The sequence below is a fragment of the Danio rerio genome, chromosome 1, assembly GCF_049306965.1.
Source record: "Danio rerio strain Tuebingen ecotype United States chromosome 1, GRCz12tu, whole genome shotgun sequence".
Taxonomy (NCBI): Eukaryota; Metazoa; Chordata; class Actinopteri; order Cypriniformes; family Danionidae; genus Danio; species Danio rerio.
In genome coordinates this window covers 9,729,738-9,750,000 of record NC_133176.1, presented here as the reverse complement: position 1 = coordinate 9,750,000, position 20,263 = coordinate 9,729,738, and the positions used below count along the sequence as shown (strand labels likewise).

The following is a 20,263-nucleotide window of genomic DNA, read 5'->3' as shown; positions in this document are numbered from 1 at the left end:
TTAGTGTATTTAGGCATGTAGACATCATCAACACGATCTGCTGCAGTAACTCAAATAACCACTCATTACAACTGAGGTATGCAGAAGAGCATCTCTGAGTGCATAACATGTCAAACCTTGAGTCAGATGGGCTACACCAGCAGAAGACCACAGGGTGCCACTCCTGTCTGCTAAGAACAGGAAACTGAAGCAACAATTCACATAGGCCAGAATTGGACAATGGAAGATTGGAAAAACGTTGCCTCGTCTGATGAGTCTTGATTGAGACATTCGGATGTCTACTGAGATATTCAGATGGTAGGGTCAGAATTTGGCGTCAACAACATGAAGCATGGATCCACCCTGCCTTGTATCAACAGTTCAGGCTGGTGGTGGTGATGTAACGCTGTGGAGGATGTTTTCTTGGCACACTTTGGCCCATTAGTACCAACTGAGCATTGTGTCAACACCACAGCATAACTGAGTATTGTGGCTGACCATGTCCATCCCTTTATGACCACAGTATATCTTCTGATGGCTACTTCCAGCAGGATAACCAGTCATGTCAATAAATCATCTCAGACTGGTTTCTTTAACATGACAATGAGTTCACTGTGCTCACATGGCCTCTACAGTCACCAGATCTCAACCCAATAGAGCACCTTCGGGATGTGGTGGAATGAGAGATTCGCATCATGGATGTGCAGCCGACAAATCTGCAGCAACTGCGTTATGCTTTCATGTCAATATGGACCAAAATCTCTGAGGATTTTTTTTAGTACCTTGTTGAATCTATGCCACGATGGTTTAAGGCTGTTCCAACCAGTTACTAGTAAGATGTACCTAATAAAGTGGCCGGTGAGTGTATATATATATATATATATATATAAGCTATATAGCCAATAGTGTTTAATTTTGAACACAACTAGGAATGGTTGAGAACAATAATAATTCCCTTTAAAATGTCATTTTGTTGAATAAACAAGTTTTCAATGTTTAAAGTTATATTTTACAGCTACTCTACACACATAAAATATAATAATGGCACCCACCTAGTAAATAAGCAAAAAGTTTCAGTGAAAACAAGACATTTTTGCTCAATGCTGTTCTACTATTATAGTTTGGCATGCAGATATCAGCAGGATTGAAGTGGATATTGAAAGTGGTTTTTGACAGACATTGCAATAAATGTTGTATGCACAAGAGAGCTGTATTTTTAAAGGGCAGCATAATTTGAGTGAGGAAAGCGTTATTGTAGCAGACGTTGCTTGGATGGTTTTTGGGCTTCGGGGAGGAAACTGGAGAGCAGCAGTGATGCACCTGAGCGGGTCAAGACTGCAGTACATCAGGGTGGACAACTGTGCAAAGTGATTCACCACCGCAAACTGCTTTTCTGGACACTCATTATTTAGCAGTGATCAATGATGCTCTTGGCATTTATAATGTGGGAATTAATGTCTCATATCAGCTTACACAAAACAATATAATGCGACATTTATGCTCAGGCTTACTGACCCTTTTATATAGACCCTTTATATAGAACCTAAATTAGCCATAAGAAAATATTTTAGGTCAGTAGCAAATAAAAAAACATTCAAGCCTTGTGTGCTGCTGGGGATGTTTTCATCCACTCTGGGGGGATTTTGAGTCTTAATTCGGCCACAACTTTCTCTGTGTTTTAGCAAATCAAATGATTTTGGTGCAAATCTTATTTTGACACATAGGTTGGGAAAATGCTTTGAAAATTAACAAAAACCCTCAACAATACACTCTGGGCAAATTTACTACATCTTCGTTATGTTCATGGATGTTTTTGCTCTATTGACTTTTATTATAAGCAAAGCCGTGCCACCATTTTATTATATAGTTTAGCCCCCCTAAATTATTAGACCCCCTGTTCATTTTTTTTCTCCAATTTCTATTTAATGGAGAGAAGATTTTTTCAATACATTTTTAAACAAAATAGTTTTAATAACTCATCTCTAATAACTGATTCCTTTTATCTTTGCCATGATGACAATAAATAATATTTTATTAGATATTTTTCAAGACACTTCTATACAGCTTAAAGTGACATTTAAAGGCTTAACTAGGATAATTAGGTTAACTAGACAGGTTAGGGTAATTAGGCAAGTTATTGTATAACGATGGTTTGTTCTGTAGACAGTCAAAAAAAATTGCTTAAACGGGCTAATAATTTTGACCCTAAATTGGTTCATAATAAACGGCTTTTATTCTAGCCGAAATTAAACAAATAAGACTTTCTCCAGAAGATAAAATATTATCAGACATAGTGTGACAATTTCCTTGCTCTGATAAACATAATTTGGGAAATATAAAAAAAAAGAAATTCCAAAAAATCTAAGGGGGGCTAATAATTTAGACTTTAACTATATATTATTTATTGTTGCTGGTTTTTCCTGTTAGGAAGAGGTGCAATTTGTAATGTTTACTGGTGATCATCAGTTGCATAGCAAAGAAAGACAACCGATGATCAATAGTAAAAATGACAAATTTTACCTCTTTCTAACATGGAAAACTACCAACACTCAACAATGCATTATTATTTGGTGTCAAGGCTTTGCAATTAAAAATTTTGTTATAATAAAAATCAAAAAGGCAAAAAACGACCATGAAAATAATGAAAGGGTAGTAAATTTAAACAATAAGGGTTAACATGTTCCTTAGCTGAGTGGCTAGTAATGTTGGAAAACTACTAGCCAAAGTGGCTTGTGATGAAAAAAGTTAATGTCAAGCCTTGGTTTTAATAAAAACAGTAAAAAAAAAAAGTGCTTTTCAAATGTTAAAAAAATGTTCATTCCCTTAAAAAAGCAGTTTTTAGTGTTTTGGTGTCAATATTGACCCAAATATGTTACTGAGATTCTAAATTACAAAAAGTGTAGATTTTTCACACACTTGCACTGCTGTAAAGAAGCTTTTTTTTTTTTTTTTACAAACTGAGAAACAACTCAATATAATTTATATTGACACATTTCATCTAATAAAACAACCCAAACAGGTTTCCCCGAGGAACACACGCTGTGATTTCAGAGCATTTATTATTGCACTATGATTTTGGAATAACACCAGATATGCACACCTCTGCAGGCATTGAAAATCTCTGTGTTTTGCACTTACATTCTGATGTTGTTGTCAAAGAAACAGCGGTTGCGGAGAAGCCCGGCCCAAAGCTGCACACCTACAATCCCGAAGATGAAGAACACAAAGAAACAAAGCAGCAAGACGTTTCCCAGCATCGGCAAAGTGTCCAACAGCAATGTCACCAGAATCCGCATACCTAAGAGACACAGATACATAATGTCACCTATGCCAACATGTTTTCACCAAGTAGGACATGTTCCTGGATTAACATCTATGTTGATCCTGGAACAACATTCAAATCAGCCTATCAGAATTAAGAGATACGTTTACTGTATATGTTAAGGCTTACAGTTAGGTTTTTGCACTTCTACATGAGTGTTATCCAACTGTTATTGCGCTCTGATTTTGGGAATAATTTACAGTTATGGTTGGGTTTAGGGTAGGGAATAGGTGTGGATTACACTTTGAACAAAAATGATGTTCCAGGATCAACAGAGATGTTACTCCTGGATCGCATGTGATGATTTTGCTTAGTACGATGCGATCCTGGATTAACATCTCTGTTGATCCTGGAACATCATTTTTGTTGGAAGATGTAATCCATACCTAAAGAAAGTAATTCTTTGTTATTTAACATGCTCAGTGTAATTATACTTTTACTACTTCATACTATTTCAGTTGTGTTCAGATTTGCCAAATGTATTTGTTTGAAGCATGTTGATAAGGAAAAATAACCTTAATTTATTGATGGAAATATTTTAGCACTGCCACTTGCCTGTTATAAAATATAACTGGATTGAGAGGGGGATGAACCGGCATACCCCTCAGTAAATGTGCAGTTGCGCCCCTGGCAGTAGGACCGGCGGGGTTACATTGGTGCCGTGACCCGGATGGGAGTGTGGTTTAGGGGTAGAGTGTAGCAGGGGCCAGCTATTGGGGTGTGGGGAAGTTAAAATAAAAAGTTTAGCCACTGTTTCCTTGGATACTACAAGAGCTTGTGTGTCGAACGTGGACGGTTTCGTCGTCAGTTTCGGGCGTTGTTTTACTCGGGAGGCGTGTCCAAACGCCAGGTAACACTATATATTAAGCACGCTAGCTTTAGTTAGCTGGAGAAGCACTTTAGCAACGAGACCAACAGCCTGTAAGTACATTTAGACTTGTTTCAGTTGTTGTGTATGGTTTGAAGACTTGTTTTCAGCTGTTTGTGTAAGGTTGTAGGACATTTAAACTTGTTTTCAGTTGTGTATAGTACTAGAAAAGTTTAGCCACTGTTTCCTTGGTTACTGTAAGAGCTTGTGTGTCGAACGCGCACGGTTTCGCGTCGTCTGCCGCAGTTTCGGGTGTTGTTTTACTCTCGAGGCGTGTCCAGCTGAATTTAATCAGCTAGTGCTCTGGGTGTCCAGCTGAATTCTATCAGCTAGTGCTCTGGGGTGTATATAAGCAACTAGTCTCAACGCGGCAGCGGTTGTGGCAGCCTCTTTCCATCTCAAAGAGGGAAGAAATAACTTTCCAGAACGCTCGCGTACAATCTGCTCAGTTGGTGGAATGAATTCCCTAACTGCATCAGAACGGCAGAGTCACTCGCTGTTTTTAAGAAACGACTAAAAACTCAACTATTTAGTCTCCACTTCACTTCCTACACTGAAAAAAATTATTCAAAGATGATTCCTTTGAATTACTAAATTATTTTATGTTAAGTGGCTGTAAACAATTTATTTGGGTCGAATTTAAACAAACAAATTAAGTTGAACATTACTAAACTTAATTTGTTTGATTAAATTCAACCCATATAAATTATTTGCAACAATATTGCAGACATAAATTTTTTCAGTGTAATCTGCAATTGCCTCTCTGGATATACCACTAATTGTATTAAAAAAATAAATAAAAATAAAATAAAAAAAATGTACTAATACTTCTTAGATTTTACAGACCTGAAACTTGCCTATAGCACTTATTGATTGTTGCTCTTATAGTTGTGTAAATTGCTTCCTTGTCCTCATTTGTAAGTCGCTTTGGATAAAAGTGTCTGCTAAATGACTAAATGTAATGTAAATGTAGGTAAACCTTGCTACTGTGGCCTCTAAACTGTGCTCTAGCCACTAGAGGCCATGCCTGTTCGGCCTACTTGGTAGAGCAACCGACTCCTAGTGGAAGGTCGCCGTTTCGATTCTAACTCAGAATTGGGTGGTGTAGGGCCAGCAGGGTTACACACAAACACAAACCTGAAGAGCTTTGGCTAACGCTCAGTGGTTTGAGAATAATCGAATTGGAAACTTAACAGCCACGGGCTCTCACTCCTCACTGAGTCCAAAATCTATTACTGCATTGCTGAGCATACACTTACACACACACAAACCTATTTGGTATGTGTTGACGAAAGGAGTGTGCTATAAATGGTAAGAGTCCTGCATGTCAAGAATTTACTGTCTCGCCCCACATTAAACAAAACAGACACTTACTTTCACCTCTGGACTCAAAGGATGACTGTAACACACACCAGCTCCTCTCTCAAGACTGCGTGTGTGAGTGTTTGTGTATTTTTCGTGGTTCGTGTTGAACTGTGGGCACTTAGCTGTAACAATAAGCGGCGGTGACCATGTTAATACATCATGGGAGTCTCGTCTGCTCTGTGCGTGTGTGAATCTATAAATACAGCAGGCCGAGCGCAGATCATTTGCTTTAAATCAATAGCTGGATTGTAAAACGGTGACACTGAGAGCAAAACGAGAAGGATGGAAATAAATAGAGGGAAAACAGAACTCACTGGGAACTCTGTTGATGGCTCGTAAAGGTCTGAGAACACGGACGGTTCGGATGGCTGAGAAACTAACATTATGGCCATCTAAAGAGTACTCCAGCATCCTGAAACAGAAGGAAACAGAAAGTGTCTTTAACAAAACATGACATTCAGCAAACGGGCAATGTATTTAATTTATTTGAGGTTTTTACACCATCTGTATAATAAAATAAAATATAAAATAATATAAAATAATTTAATATGATTTAATACAATATAATATAATATAATATAGTAAAATAAAATAAAATAAAATATAATATAACAAACAAAGCAATTCAAAGTTTCAGACATTTAGAGCAGTTAATTAATGAAGAGACATATTTTTTAAATTATGCAGTTAAGTGCTCATATATGAAAAAATTATATAAAATCTAAATAAAAACATCAAAATGATCTAAAAAATTAATTAAAAAAACAAAAACAAAAACAAAAATAAAATAAAAGTAAAATAAGATAAAATAAAAATTAAATTAAATTAAATTCAATTAAATTACACAAAAAATAATCCATAGGGAAAAAAAAGAAAGAAAATGCATAAAATATTATATGTCATCTGAGGGCTGTTGCACCAAAATCTTTAAATTCTGTCATGATTCACACACACACACACACACACACACACACACACACACACACACACACACACACACACACACACACACACACACACACACACACACACACACACACACACACACACACACACACAAAATAATAAATAATAATTTAACACAAAAGACATTTATTAGAAAAGTCTTGAATATGAGCAACCATTGACTTCTAAATGTGTCGGCTGCACATTTATGATGTGAATCTCCTGTTCCACCACATCCCAAAGGTGCTCTATTGGATTGAGATCTGGTGACTGTGGAGGCCATTTGAGTACAGTGAACTCATTGTCACGTTGAAGAAACCAGTCTGAGATGATTCACGCTTTGTGACATGGCATGTTATCCTACTGGAAGTAGCCATCAGAAGATGGGTACACTTTGGTCATAAAGGGATGGACATGGTCAGCAACAATACTTAGGTAGGCTGTGGCGTTGACACGATGCTCAGTTGGTACTAATGGGCCTAAAGAGTGCCAAGAATATACCCCCAAACCATTGCACCAACACCAGCTGTTAATACAAGGCAGCATGGGTTCATGTTTTCATGTTGTTGATGCCAAATTCTGACCCTACCATCCGAATGTCACAGCAGAAAATGAGACTCATCGTCTATTGTCTAATTTTGGTGAGCCTGTGCCAATTGTAGCCTCAGTTTCCTGTTCTTAGTTGACAGGAGTGGCACGCGGTGTGGTCTTCTGCTGCTGTAGCCCATCTGCCTCAAGGTTGGACGTGTTGTGCGTTTAGAGATGTTCTTCTGCATTCTCCTCTGGCATCAACGAGGCATTTGCGCCCACAGAACTGCCGCTTGCTGAATATTTTCTCTTTTTCTGACCATTCTCTGTAAACCCTAGAGATGGTCGTGCATGAAAATCCCAGAAGATCAGCAGTTTCTGAAATACTCAGACCAGCCTGTCTGGCACCAACAACCATGCCACGTTCAAAGTCCCTTAAGTCACCTTTCTTCTCCATTCTGATGCTCGGTTTGAACTGCAGCAGATCATCTTGACCATGTCTACATGTCTAAATACATTAAGGTGCTGCCATGTGATTGGCTGATTAAAAAATTGCGTAATGAGCAGCTAGACAGGTGTACCTAATAAAGTGGCCGGTGGGTGTATGTTGAGATGACACCCAGCCCTTGTTATAGGTATACTTTGTTAACCAGCATGATGCATATCTAATGAAGCAGATTTCCTACGAAAGACTTGCTGACCGAAACCAACAGGGAAAGCCCAAAGTGCTTGAGAAAAGTGTTTGCTTTGTCCGAATTAATGACCAGCGAGGTACTTTCTCCCTTACACCAGAGCACATTACTATTTAATGAGTGATCAAGCACTTTAGATTGAGCTGACTTTCAAACAGAGAGCATAGCTAGTAGAAATCACTGTGTCAATGACAGCGCAAGTGACAAGAGAGACGAGACGCAGAGCGACACAGAGACTCCTGCCTGCTGGTAATTGTCATTCATGAGCTTAGCTGTGACACATCGACTTGACATTAGAACTTGACCTGACATTAAAACTGGATCTGACATTAAACAAACACACACACACAGAGGCGAACACACACACTCACACACACACTCTTGCAATAGTTAAGCGTTTAATGACTCATCGAATTCTAGGAACTGCACACTAATAGTTGACTTTTCCGAGCTTCTGCGCGTGGCGTTTTTCAGCTTTGTGATTGGTTAACTCACCCGGCCATGACGATAAACAGGTCAAGGCGGTTCCAGGTGTCTCCAAGGTAACATTTGGGACCAAACACTCCCAAGGCCACCATTTTAACCACCATCTCCACAGCGAAAAATGCAAAGATGAAGTCATCGAACGCCTGCGGAGAGAACAAGCACAGAAGAGCTGCTTGTGAACTCATTGAAACGCTGCATTTAAAGGGATCTCCCAAAATTTGCCGTTTAGTCATTTTTCGCTAGTTTTACACTTAAAGAATGATGTTAGCTGTTTGTTCAAACTACTTATTTAAAATGAGCTGAATCAACTGAATCTTGGTTGTTTTTTTCAGGGCTACTTAAATGTCTAAGTTCAATCTACGTAAATTTGTAAAAACAATTAAGTTAGGGAGAGCGGGGACAAAAGTACCATTTAAAAAAAAAAAAAAAAAATTTTAAAAGAGAATGTTTTTGGCAGAAATATATTTTTGTTGTGCTTAAAAACTCACAAGAGTGGTCTATCAAAATCAGGTGTTGTTTTGATGTAGAACAACGCCAATATAACTTCACTTTCAAGAGTTCACACTTAGCTGATGATTGATTATAAAGCTTGTTTGGCAAGCTGTCCCTGGAGAGAGCCCTGAGCTCATAAGATCCTCGAGCCCGAGGCTCATTCCCGTTTGCAGGGCGAGAGGGGAGTTTGAGCTCAGGTAGATCTGGAGAACTCCCCTGATGTAGTAGCTAATGAACAGGTAGTGATTGCTCTTAAGAGATAACTACCAACTAGGAGCATGTCTATAGTGCCGGATTAGTCAATTAAACTTAAGTTGCATGTTTTTGGACGGTGGAAGGAAACTGGGGAACCTGGGGGAAACCCACGTGAGCACGGCGAGAATGTGTAAACTATGCACAGAAGCGTCGGCTGGCTTGGTAAGGACTAGAACCAGTGATGTTCTTACTGTGAGGCAACAGTGCTAACCACTGAGGAGGAGGAGGAGTAGCGGTGTAAGAGAGGATTCTTCAAAACGAAGATGGCTGTTATATGGAACTTAGGGTAATTATAGTGACTTAGGAATCGTCTGATTGGTGAATCAAAAATCGAATAATGTGGGACCAGCCGCAAGAAATCATAAGCACGTGATCCCCTCCAAATTTGTTTATAAATAAACTTTACTTAAACAAAAGTTGCACTAGGTTACTTTTGACACCGTCAGCAGAAGGCATCGGGTGATAACCGGTTTCAAGATTTACTGCGGTTTGGAAAAGCCATGGTATTAAAACCGCAAACATATTTTGTTATACTGTTTTTAGGGTATATGGTTTTTTATGTGTTGTAAGGAAATCTGTGTTTTTGAAACTAACGAAGATAGTAGAAGTCAACGGTTTATTTTAATTATGTAGCCTGACATGTTTACTGCTCCAAAATATTATAAATGTTTTCTGTAATATATCAAGAGTTTAGATGCATAAACCTCTCAATGCTGTCTGAAATTTTTCTTTAAAATTAGTATTTTCATGAAGCTCCTGTGTATAATAAGTTATGTGTAAGAATAAGTTATTTTCCTGCATTTTAAAGTAAAATAACTCAACATAAATAAAGGAGGCTGAGAAAAATTTTCTATAGAAATTTCAGACGGCACTTAGAGGTTTTTGCATCTGAACTCTTCATATTGTGTTAGATGGGGAAAAAGTTAAAGTTTTTTTACTAAGAATTTTAAAAAGACATTATTTTACAGCAGTAAACACAATAGCATGAATCCGTGAAACCGTGATATTTTTATTCAAGGCTATCATACCGTCAGAAACTTAGACCAGCCCATGCATAGTCAGCAGGGACGAAAGTAAAACACCAGTGGGTCAAAAGTAACACAATAGTATTTGCTAGATTTGCTGGCTTATATTTGTTTATTTTAAATTTATCTGACTATGATCTTGTTAATGTTAACAGTAAACATATTTTGGCATTTTCATTTTAAATTTCAGCTCCATCAATTGTTTCAAAAGCAATCCAACAATGCAATATGTTAACATTTTGTACTAATTCTAATTTTTTTTTTTTGTATTTTTTATTATTATCGGCAATTTGCATTAATCTAAATCATCTAAGTGAAAACACTGAAAACTCTAATATGGAAGTGAAATATAAGGCATGGCTATTAGCAGTGGGACATAAATAACAGTGTTATGCTGCAGTCACACTAGAGTTTGAGCATGCGAAATTCTGTTGTACGGAGCTGCGAAAAGCGTCAGGATTAAACAAGATGATTATGTGGATTATGTGGATGATGTCCACATTTTTAATTTCTGTCCAAAGAGGTCATGTTTTGATCCTCGATTGATCTCACGCAATTATATGATGTGATTTTGCAGGTCAGAGTTACCAAGCTTGAACTTTCCAATACAGCAAACTGCAAAAACTTGCCGCATGACTAAGCCCGCACGGAATCTGCGCACGCAGAATTCCGCAGATTTTTAGGCCATTATTAATTCTGTTTATTTACTTGAGTAAATGTGTAAATCTGAATTTATTCAGTTTTTATTCAGTAATTTATTACTCTTTATTTCATATATTAAGGTTATAATAAGTTATGATACTCCGCTGGATACTCAAGTCCTAGCTGGGCCAATTGGCACTTCTGTGTGCAGTTTGCATGCTCTTCCTATGTTCGCATGGGTTTCCTCTGGGTGTTCCAGTTTTCCACACAGTCCAAAAACATCCACTATAGGTATATTGGATGAACTAAATGGGCCGGAGTGTGTGTGTGTGTGTGTGAATGTGAGTGTGTATTGGTGTTTCCCAGTAATGGGTTGTGACTGGAAGGGCATCCGTGCATAAAAGAATAGTTTGGTGGTTCATTTCGATGTGGTGACCCCTGATATATAAGGCACTAAGCCGAAGGAAACATTACAGATATTTTTATAGATCGATATTAAACCATCTAACAAAATTTAAATGCAAGTGGCATATGCAAATTAATGATCTTACTTTTCGGAGGCAATTTTTTTTTTATCACTTACTTTGAGTTAAGTGGTCCCAGAGTGATCATTAGGGATATTAGATGTCAGTTGCCTCGGGTTCACACAGATGTCCTAGCAGACTAACCACAGGATTTCTCTCTTAATTGATCTCATCTAAAGCAAAGCTTGAGCCCAAAATTCCCTGCCTTCGAAAGCACTTTTCTAGACAATTTCTGTCATACAGCAAATGCATGCTGCGAGTAATATTCCTGTTATTATGCAGAATCCACAGGTTATTTGTGAAGTTGATGTGGAGAGATTAAAGAAGTGTATTTTTCAGAGTCTGCAGCTGATGTTCATGGTTTTGCTTATGGCTGTCAATCACATCACAGTTCACTGACGTCTGTCTGGGATGAGGATAAATGCTTTTGTGGCTGTAGTTAGAACTGTATGATTGAGAATTATGATTATCTGTTTTATTTATTTATTTTATTTATTATTTTTTTATTTCTCTTATTTTTCATTACTCTGATTAGACACGCAAACAAACAACATCATTTACTGGAGATTTGGAAACAGTCTATTTTTGAATAATTAATTACAATGATTTTTCATTAACTAATTAAGACTTGTTTTATTACTGGATGAATTTGCATATTTTAACATTGAATTTCATAGTGCATTTTGTACTTTTGACTATTGGAATTTAGGCGTTAGAATAGGGCTGTGTGATTTAGGGAAAATATCTAATTTCTAAGCCAATGGAAAAGTCATTGTTTTTTTGTTTAGTTTTTTTTTTCCCCAGGATAACAGGGGTGATGTAAACTTTCAGACTGGCCAACAAAAATGTCATCACTTCATTGTAATGCAGTTTAAAAATGTCTTTTGTTTGCTTTTTACAAACCCCATGTGTTTAATATTTTATTTTGTTTATTCACCTCAACATTTTAAATATGTCTTAAATGTCTATTTCTTTAAGCCATTGTATTTATTTATGTTTACACGAACACACATGCATATAACACACACACATGCATTCAATAAAATACACAACTTTTTGCCCCTAAGCCAATCACAACAGCATGAAAAATTAGAATCACAAAAATCAGTGTATTTTAAAAATGTGGTTCTGTGCATGTTTTCGTGACATATCAAGACACAAATGTGTATAATAACATGGGTATGACATACACAGTAAAAATAACCTTAAATTAGCAGTTTTCTGTATTTTGTCATTCATGTTTTGATTACTTTCCCCCATTTATTTATGCTTTTAATAATTTTTAACCTTGAAAAGTTTAAAAAAGTGACTTTTATTAACATTTTAATAGTGTAAAGTGATATATTGTCTGGATGGGTGTCGTATATTACGCTACAAAAACCTTACAAAAATCAAAAGTACATTATCTGTTATTTTACAGACTTATTCCTCTAGGTTTTTATATATGAAACTAATTCAACCTACTAACATGTCAATAAGTCACTTTGTTAAACTGTAGAGTTGAATTTTCAACATGAAAAGACGACAGAGCAGAGATCAAGCTCCCATAATGCAATTCTCAACCCTAAATAATCGGAAAACACTTGAGAAGCACAAAATACAGACACTGTTCATTAACAGATGTAGGTATAACAAAGAAAAGTTGACTCATGAGGACATTGCCCATGAGCCCATTTTATTCAAAAGGCAAATAAATCCTACAGAATCGAGATTCAATGAGATTGGGGGGGGGGGGGGGGGTGTTCAATAGAAAACAGTTTGTACAGTATAAAAACATTTGAATCCTAAGGAATGTCCCCACAATTTGCAATTTGTGTATGTGTGTGTGTGTGTGTGTGTGTGTGTGTTACCTGCAGGATGCTGCAGCGGTCCGTGTGGCACTCCAGGTCTTGGCAGGGCTGAAACATGCCGAGTGTGACGCAGTTGAGCAGAATCACCAGCATGCTGACCCGCTCAAACCATGTAGAGCTCCAGTTAAGGACAATACTCACAAATCACAAAACACAAGCAAACACTCACCAAGGCTGTATAAAGAAGGACTACATATAAAGTATGAGGAGAAATATTATTGCTATAAAGTGCTTCCATTTATTGTAATGTACTGTCATTTGTTCATGTAATGTATCGGTTACCACTCTGGTCTCGAATGTCAGCATGATCCTTCAGAAATCATTCTGCTATGTTGATTTGCAGCTCAACAAATATTTATTTTAAAGTATCAAAGCTGAAAACAGTTCTCCAGCTTCTTTGTTTGTTTGAAAGTTCAGTGTAAAAAGTCAGCTGTCTTTCGTTTCACTTTCACTCAATAATTTTCCTTAGGCATAGGGTTCTATTTTGACGATCCATGTGCAAAGTGCAAAGCACAGGGTGCAAAAGCAATAAGGGCGTGTCAGAATCCACTTTTGCTAATTTAAGGATGAAAAAAATCTGATTTGCGCCGTAGCGCATGGTCTAAAAGGGTTGAGTTAATTTTCTTAATGAGTTATAGGTGTGTTTTGAGAATAAATCAATCAGAGTCTCATCTCCCATTCCCTTTAAGAGCCAGTTGCGTCACGCCATACGCGCATTTGCTATTTACATGACGGACTTTGTAAGTGGAAAAACTGAACACTTCACTAGCAAAAAAACAGTTATACAGAGCATGTGCAGCGCGAGAATGAGAGATGAGGCCTACTCATAATTAACTTTCACTCTCGTGGAGAAGGAGTTCGCAGTGATGACATTTGCGATTTAGTAAGTGAAGAGCGGGAGGTTGGTAGTCTTTGGTGACAGTAGCGATCTTAAAAGTGTGTGGTTTGTGGGGGTTTGGGGTAGAAATAGTAACGTTAGTGAAGAGTGGGCGGGGAGGGTATGGGATGTAAGCGATCTCGTCACTGCCCCTAAAATGCCAGGGCCCTATGCACTCTGCCCACTTTTCCCCCCACTTACTACACCACTGGATGAGTTTACTCACTAAGTAAAGTCAACTTCACTTTTCAGGCAATGGGGTTGCTCACTTTTTAACTTTTTTTAAACTTTTTTTTTCAAGTTTAAATTACTTTTTACTTAGTAAGTAAGGAATGTATATTTATATATCACATCTATCATGTATGGCCAAAGCGCTTAACAATCATGATGGGGGTCTCTCTGCATCACCACAAGTGTGCGGCATCCATTTGGATTATGCAACGGCAGCCACAGGACAACGGCGCCATTGCGCTAACCAAACACCAGCTATTGGTGGAGTGGAGAGAGAGTGAGAGTCAATTCAGTGGATGGGGATGATTGGAAGGCCACGATCAGGGCCAATAGGGGGTTACACCTCCACTCTTTACGAGAAATGCCATGGGACTTTGGTTTAACATCTCATCCGAAAGACATTACAGTGTAATGAGACCTAAGCTGTATTAGGTGTAAATCTAAATTAAAGTGCTATTTGTAATGTAATGTAATGTGTATTTATATAGCGCATTTATTGTGTATGGCCATACACCCAAAGGGCTTCACAATCATGAGGGGGGTCTCTCCACACTACCACCAGTGTGCAGCATCCACTTGGATGATGCGACGGCAGCCACAGGACAACGGCGCCAGTGCGCTCACCACACACCAGCTATAGGTGGAGTGGAGAGACAGTGATCGAGCCAATTCGGTGGAAGGGGATGATTGGGAGGCCATGATCGTAAGGGCCGATAGAGGGACTTTGGCCAGGACACCGGGGTTACAAAAAATCCTTTAAAAAAAATTAAAAAAAATCTTTAAAAAAAATCCTTTAATCTTTAAAGAAAAATGGCTCCTATATTTTTTAAACATAGTGTACAGTTGAGAACATAAAACAGAACAAAATATAGCTTAGAAAAGCAGAAGAAAATCATATAATTTCAGTATATGAACTTCATGCTTGGACAACTTGCTTCTTAACACTTACTCCACTGCACTGTATGCTCTTACTGCTATATTTCGCCATCAACAACAGGATAGAAAAGAATCGCTTTTTTAACACAGAGCTTAGAAAAATCAAGTGGTGAAATAGATGGAGCTAAGCATGAATAATGTAGGACATTTGTAGATAAATAATTGATTTTGTTCTCAAGAAGGCTAAAATAATAGAATTCAAATCACATTAAAAGCCATCCATAATGCCTGTTTTAATAAAGCCTTCCTTTAATACGCTCAGCTCCTGTTTGTGATCATAATACATATAATAAAATGCAATAAGGCTACTGTGTTTTCATATGGGTGTAATTAAAAAACTGCATTAGACTTTTCAGATTACAGCGCAGTGATCCCCACACATACAGTACAGTACCTGCCGCTAAGTCAGCCCCACAGGCACAGCATTCAGACCAAACACCATACCTCATTAATCATAAAGAGCTTGAGCAACACACCATCTCAATCACCACTGTAAATCCTGCTGTTATCCTCATTTCCACCACACCTCATTTACCAGCCAATCAGGATTTAAAGATCATCTATTAAGCCACTTTTTACATGTAGTACTGTTCTTGAGTATACACAATGTGTCAGCCCAAAATACCCCAAAAATCATCTGTCATAACATGGTCAAATGGGGATTTTTTGTTAAAAAGGGTTGTTTGTGTGTGTATCACTTTAAAGGAGACCTATAATGCCCCTTTTTACAAGATGTAAAATAAGTCTCTGATGTCTCTAGAGAGTGTTTGTGAAATCTCTTTGAAACTGCCCCTTTTGGGCTTTGATCCTAATTGTGCAATTTTGGTGACTGTCACTTTAAATTCAAATTGTGCTCTTTTCAATGGAAGGCGGAGCTACAAATGCCTATGTGTCAGCATAGTGGCAGATTCAAAAACAAGACTAACTTTGTATGCTAATGAGAGAGAGAGATTGTCACTAATTGGCTGGGCTTTTCCCCCTTTGATGGCACCTATAAAGCGATACTGTCAGTCAGTGTATCTGCAGACTGTATTTATCAAGTGTGATTATAAAGAAATAAAATGAATCAATTTGTACCATTAGAAGCTGGATATATTCACAGACTGTTGCCACACAACTGTGTTTTTGCATAAAAAGGTGTCCTTTAAATGCAAACGAGCTGCATATTCCTGCCCTGTCTTCAGAAGTGGATGTAGTCTATAGGAGAATTACCAGTTTGTAAACATTTAGGATGCTCAAGAATAATGGTTTCAGAGAAAGTTATTAACGGCTAAGAATTAAATAGTTTATAAAAGATTAATTTGATTTAACATTTAAAATTCTGACTTTATTTTTGCAATTCGGAATTTATATCTTACAATAGTTATAAGAAAAAACAACTCTATTCTTTAGATATTTTTTTCTGTTAATCGTCTACAATTAGCTTTAAATGCCACCTTTGAAGACTGGTGGTGGATGAGGAGATTCTCCCAAACATGTGTAACCCTCTTTGAGCACCCAGAAAAGCACTATAGAAATGTAATCTATATTATTATTATTATTATTTTATTGTTGTTATTCTACGGTTTATCTGCAACTTCCTTCAACACACCTCCCTGGAAGTTTCTAGTATACCCAGAAAGGCCTTGGTTACTTGGGAACTAAAATATGCAGGACATCGGCCCTCCAGAACTGTGTTTGGACACCCCTGGTCTATACACATATGCTGCGCATACTTCCATACTATATAGTACGCTAAAATCAATATGCGAGCTGAGTAGTATGTCCGAATTCATAGAATTCGAAAATCATTATGCGAGAAGTACCCGGTTGACTTGCTACTTCCGGCGAGATTCTGGAGTGCGCATCCCATGCATGCTGCGCTATCCCATGATGCCCCGCGAGCGAATTCATGAATGAGAGTAAAGCGACGCAACTGACGCAGGTAGGTCACGTGACTATGACAAAATGGCGGATGTAGTACGTTTAATTCCATTCAGTAATTCATACTGTATAGACCGTCCTTTTCTAACGGCTGAGTAGTATGTTTAAATTCAAAAGCAGCACCTACTGAGTAGTAGGCGGTTTCGGACGCAGCTATTCACCTTATTCTCAGCTGACGAGCGGGCGCTGCCATTTGAATCTTTTTGTCTCGCGACTTCCGGTCACATTCACTTCCATTCATTTTTTGACGTTAACAACTGCTCGTTACGCTGCTTGATGTTGCAATTTAATATTTTCTTATTATATTATGCTACTTGGTCTGTGTAGTCATGCAAACATTTGTTTGTTGAGCAAGTAGTTTGGCCATTTTCTGCCGTTTATTATTCCTAGGAATTTCTCCCATAGGCGACTGAATCGGAAGTTCTAAGACAATCGCAAAAACAGGCGCACTTCCGCATTTTAGAATAAGGTTAATAGTCTCTGCATACCTGTAATGTAAAATAATTGTCATTACAGCCTTTACCAGTTTTTGTATTTGTGTTCATGAATTTATTGACACTTTTAAATTCATTAAGGGAACTTGGTCTTTGTACCGTGACATTTTAATGTTGAAAATGTAACTCTCCAAATTACCCTTAAAGACATTTGCTGCATCCTAATTTGCATCCATAAGTCACACGAAAAAAAAGTGTGTTCTAAATCAAGTATGTTTAAATGAGCATACCAAAGTTACCTGGGTTGTCTGTTATTTACAGTTAAAATCTGAAGTACAGATTTGTGCACACAACTACAAAAAGCAAGCAAAAACTACAAAAACAGTGAATGTGCGAGACTGATGGTTAACGCCACAGTCACGCGGTGACAAAGTTTAAGCAAGCAAAATTCTGTTGGATGATACTGTGAAAAGGGGTGCCATTAATCAAGATAATGCGACACTGATAAAACAAGTGATTGTCTGATGCATTTCCATGTCTAGAAACTAAAGACAATGGGGAAAAACATGTGGTGACCATGGCTTTAGTGTAGAGGCATCAATTGTTTTCGATATAGCTGCTCAAGTTCAGAGCAGATACATTACAAACACAACTCAATGCAGCTACAATATTGCAGAACTGTCAGTCATTGGTCGTGAGCAGGGCCGGAGTGGGACTCTTTTTCAGCCCTGGAGTTTCAAGCCTTAGACCGGCCCACCTCAATTCACGACTGTCTATATTAAAATAACGTAATTTCCAATTCAGTTTGTAATGACACTATCACGACTTTTTCAAGAAAACAGCTGATTTAGAACTTCAAATGTTTAACAACCCTAACAGTATTATATGTCTTAACAATCAAAATGAAAAAAAAAAAAAAAATATATATATATAAATAAATAAATAAATAAATAAATATATATATATATATATATATATATATATATATATATATATATATATATATATTAACTATTACTCAGGTGAGGTTCAAACACAGGTCAGCAGCGTCGTAATGCAACGTGCTGACCACTGGACCACATATGACGCTGTTATGCAATAGTCTTTTAACCACTGATCAAGTTATGTCAGATTTAATAATGTAGTGAATTATTTGATTTTTATTGAGCAGATGTAATATTCATTAATATTAATTATTCCAATTCTTATATTCACTAAGGTGCCGCTGTTTGGGGTCGAATGATAGTTACATCATAATTAACCTGCAGGCTGCATTTTGCTCACAGGGCTGCGAGAAAATAAATAAAAAGAGCAGAGCTGAGGCAAAATAATGAATAAAAAGAGTGAGGCTATGGCCAAATAAATAAGTAAACGAAAAAAGTGTGACTGCTGAGAGTGCAAGCAGCTAGAGACACCAGCCCTTGAGTAAAAAAACCGGACTGGCCCACCAGGAATTCTCCCGGTCCTCCCGATTAGCCAATCCGGGCCTGGTCAAGAGCCTAAAAATGTGACATCATAGTTACGTTTTACATTTATTCATTTAGCAGAAACTTTTATCCAAAACAACTAATAAGTGAGGACATTGCTCAGACAATTAAAACAGCATGCCTAGACTGTTTTAGTTTAATAGGGATTTAAAAACCAAACCTCAAATAAAAGTGGATTTTGCACAATAGGTGCCAATAAACTTGCTTCTAAAGCCTAAACACTACAGTATATATACAGTATGCATTTGCATCTCATCTGCTGTTTTCTCAGGTCTCGGTCTCAGAGAAAGCCTTCTGGAATTCCAGACGATTTCCCTCTCGCTAGAACTGGGACATGCAACATTTCCCTCATCAAACATTCATCCCAAACCCCAGCCTAATGCATACAGACAATCCCAGCTCTCGTCTCTCATCCGCAAGATTGTTGTGGTCACATTGATGCCACTTCTGCTGAAGATAATGCTGATGGTGAAAGGAAACAGAAGAGGGAAAGTTCATTTTCTGAGAATTAGATATTTTTTATGAGAGTCAGGGAGGTCCTGTTTTGTTTTGCAACTTACTTGTAGTGTAGCGTTATTTTGTGTTCTGTTGACGGATGAAAGTCAAAAGATGTTTTCATTTTCGGGAGAACTATCTCTTTAAATTATGTACACTTTAAAAATACTGGGTTTCATACTATTCTCTTTCATGTTGTCCAAACACAAACTCATTAAGTTAACTTAATTGTTTTTACAAAATTGTAGTGGATTGAACATAAAATAATTAAGTTGTACCCCCCCCCCCCAAAAATAAAAAATAAAAATTAAGAATTGTGTTGATTCAGCTCATTTTAAATACGCAACATAGGTTCATTCTGAAAAGTAGCCCTATATAGATTTCTAGAGAGAAATTATGTAGCCAGAGTAAGCCACTGTTATCAGTTTGTCCTGTGGCTTTCCATGTACGTCGCCAGACTTGAGACACAAAGTGGAGTTGACTGCAATGATGGGGTTCGAGTCTGGTTAAGAACGATTCCAGAAAGCAGGTAAAACAAAATAAACAAGTAAGTCAAAGGTGAGAGTGTGGCAAGATCTGAAAATGTGGTAAAAATCAGACTGCTACGATGTTTTTTTTTTTCCTGGATTGCTTTTGAAAACACTGTCGGTTGGGTTTGGGTAAGTAGGTGGGTGCTGGTCAATCAGTGCTTTTTGAAACACTATTGGTTGGGTTTAGGGAAGGAGAATGGTGGGTCAGTCGATTGGTCAGTCAGTCAGTCAGTCAGTCAGTAGACAGTGGCCTCTGGTGGAAACACGAAGAACAGCAGGCACGAATGGTACTCGCAAGAGAAATTAAAGATCTGAAAGAATGTACACAGCAATCTCCAGAAACTGAAAGCTGAAATAAAATGTAAATATTTTAAACA

General features: G+C 37.6%; 1 protein-coding gene across 3 annotated transcripts in view; it reads right to left on the bottom strand.

Annotated features, from left to right (window-relative positions):
• cacna1hb (calcium channel, voltage-dependent, T type, alpha 1H subunit b) overlaps nt 1-20,263 on the bottom strand; it is a 184,943-nt gene that overhangs the window by 88,298 nt on the left and 76,382 nt on the right. For all 3 annotated transcript variants that reach the window (XM_073949346.1, XM_021475941.3, XM_073949345.1), the window contains exons 3-6: nt 12,974-13,091; nt 8,195-8,328; nt 5,849-5,946; nt 3,118-3,277 (exon numbers count right to left, since the gene is read on the bottom strand). In XM_073949346.1, coding sequence (XP_073805447.1) covers nt 3,118-3,277; nt 5,849-5,946; nt 8,195-8,328; nt 12,974-13,066 — 485 coding nt within the window. In that variant the 5' untranslated portion in view covers nt 13,067-13,091. The remainder of the gene's footprint in view (nt 1-3,117; nt 3,278-5,848; nt 5,947-8,194; nt 8,329-12,973; nt 13,092-20,263) is intronic.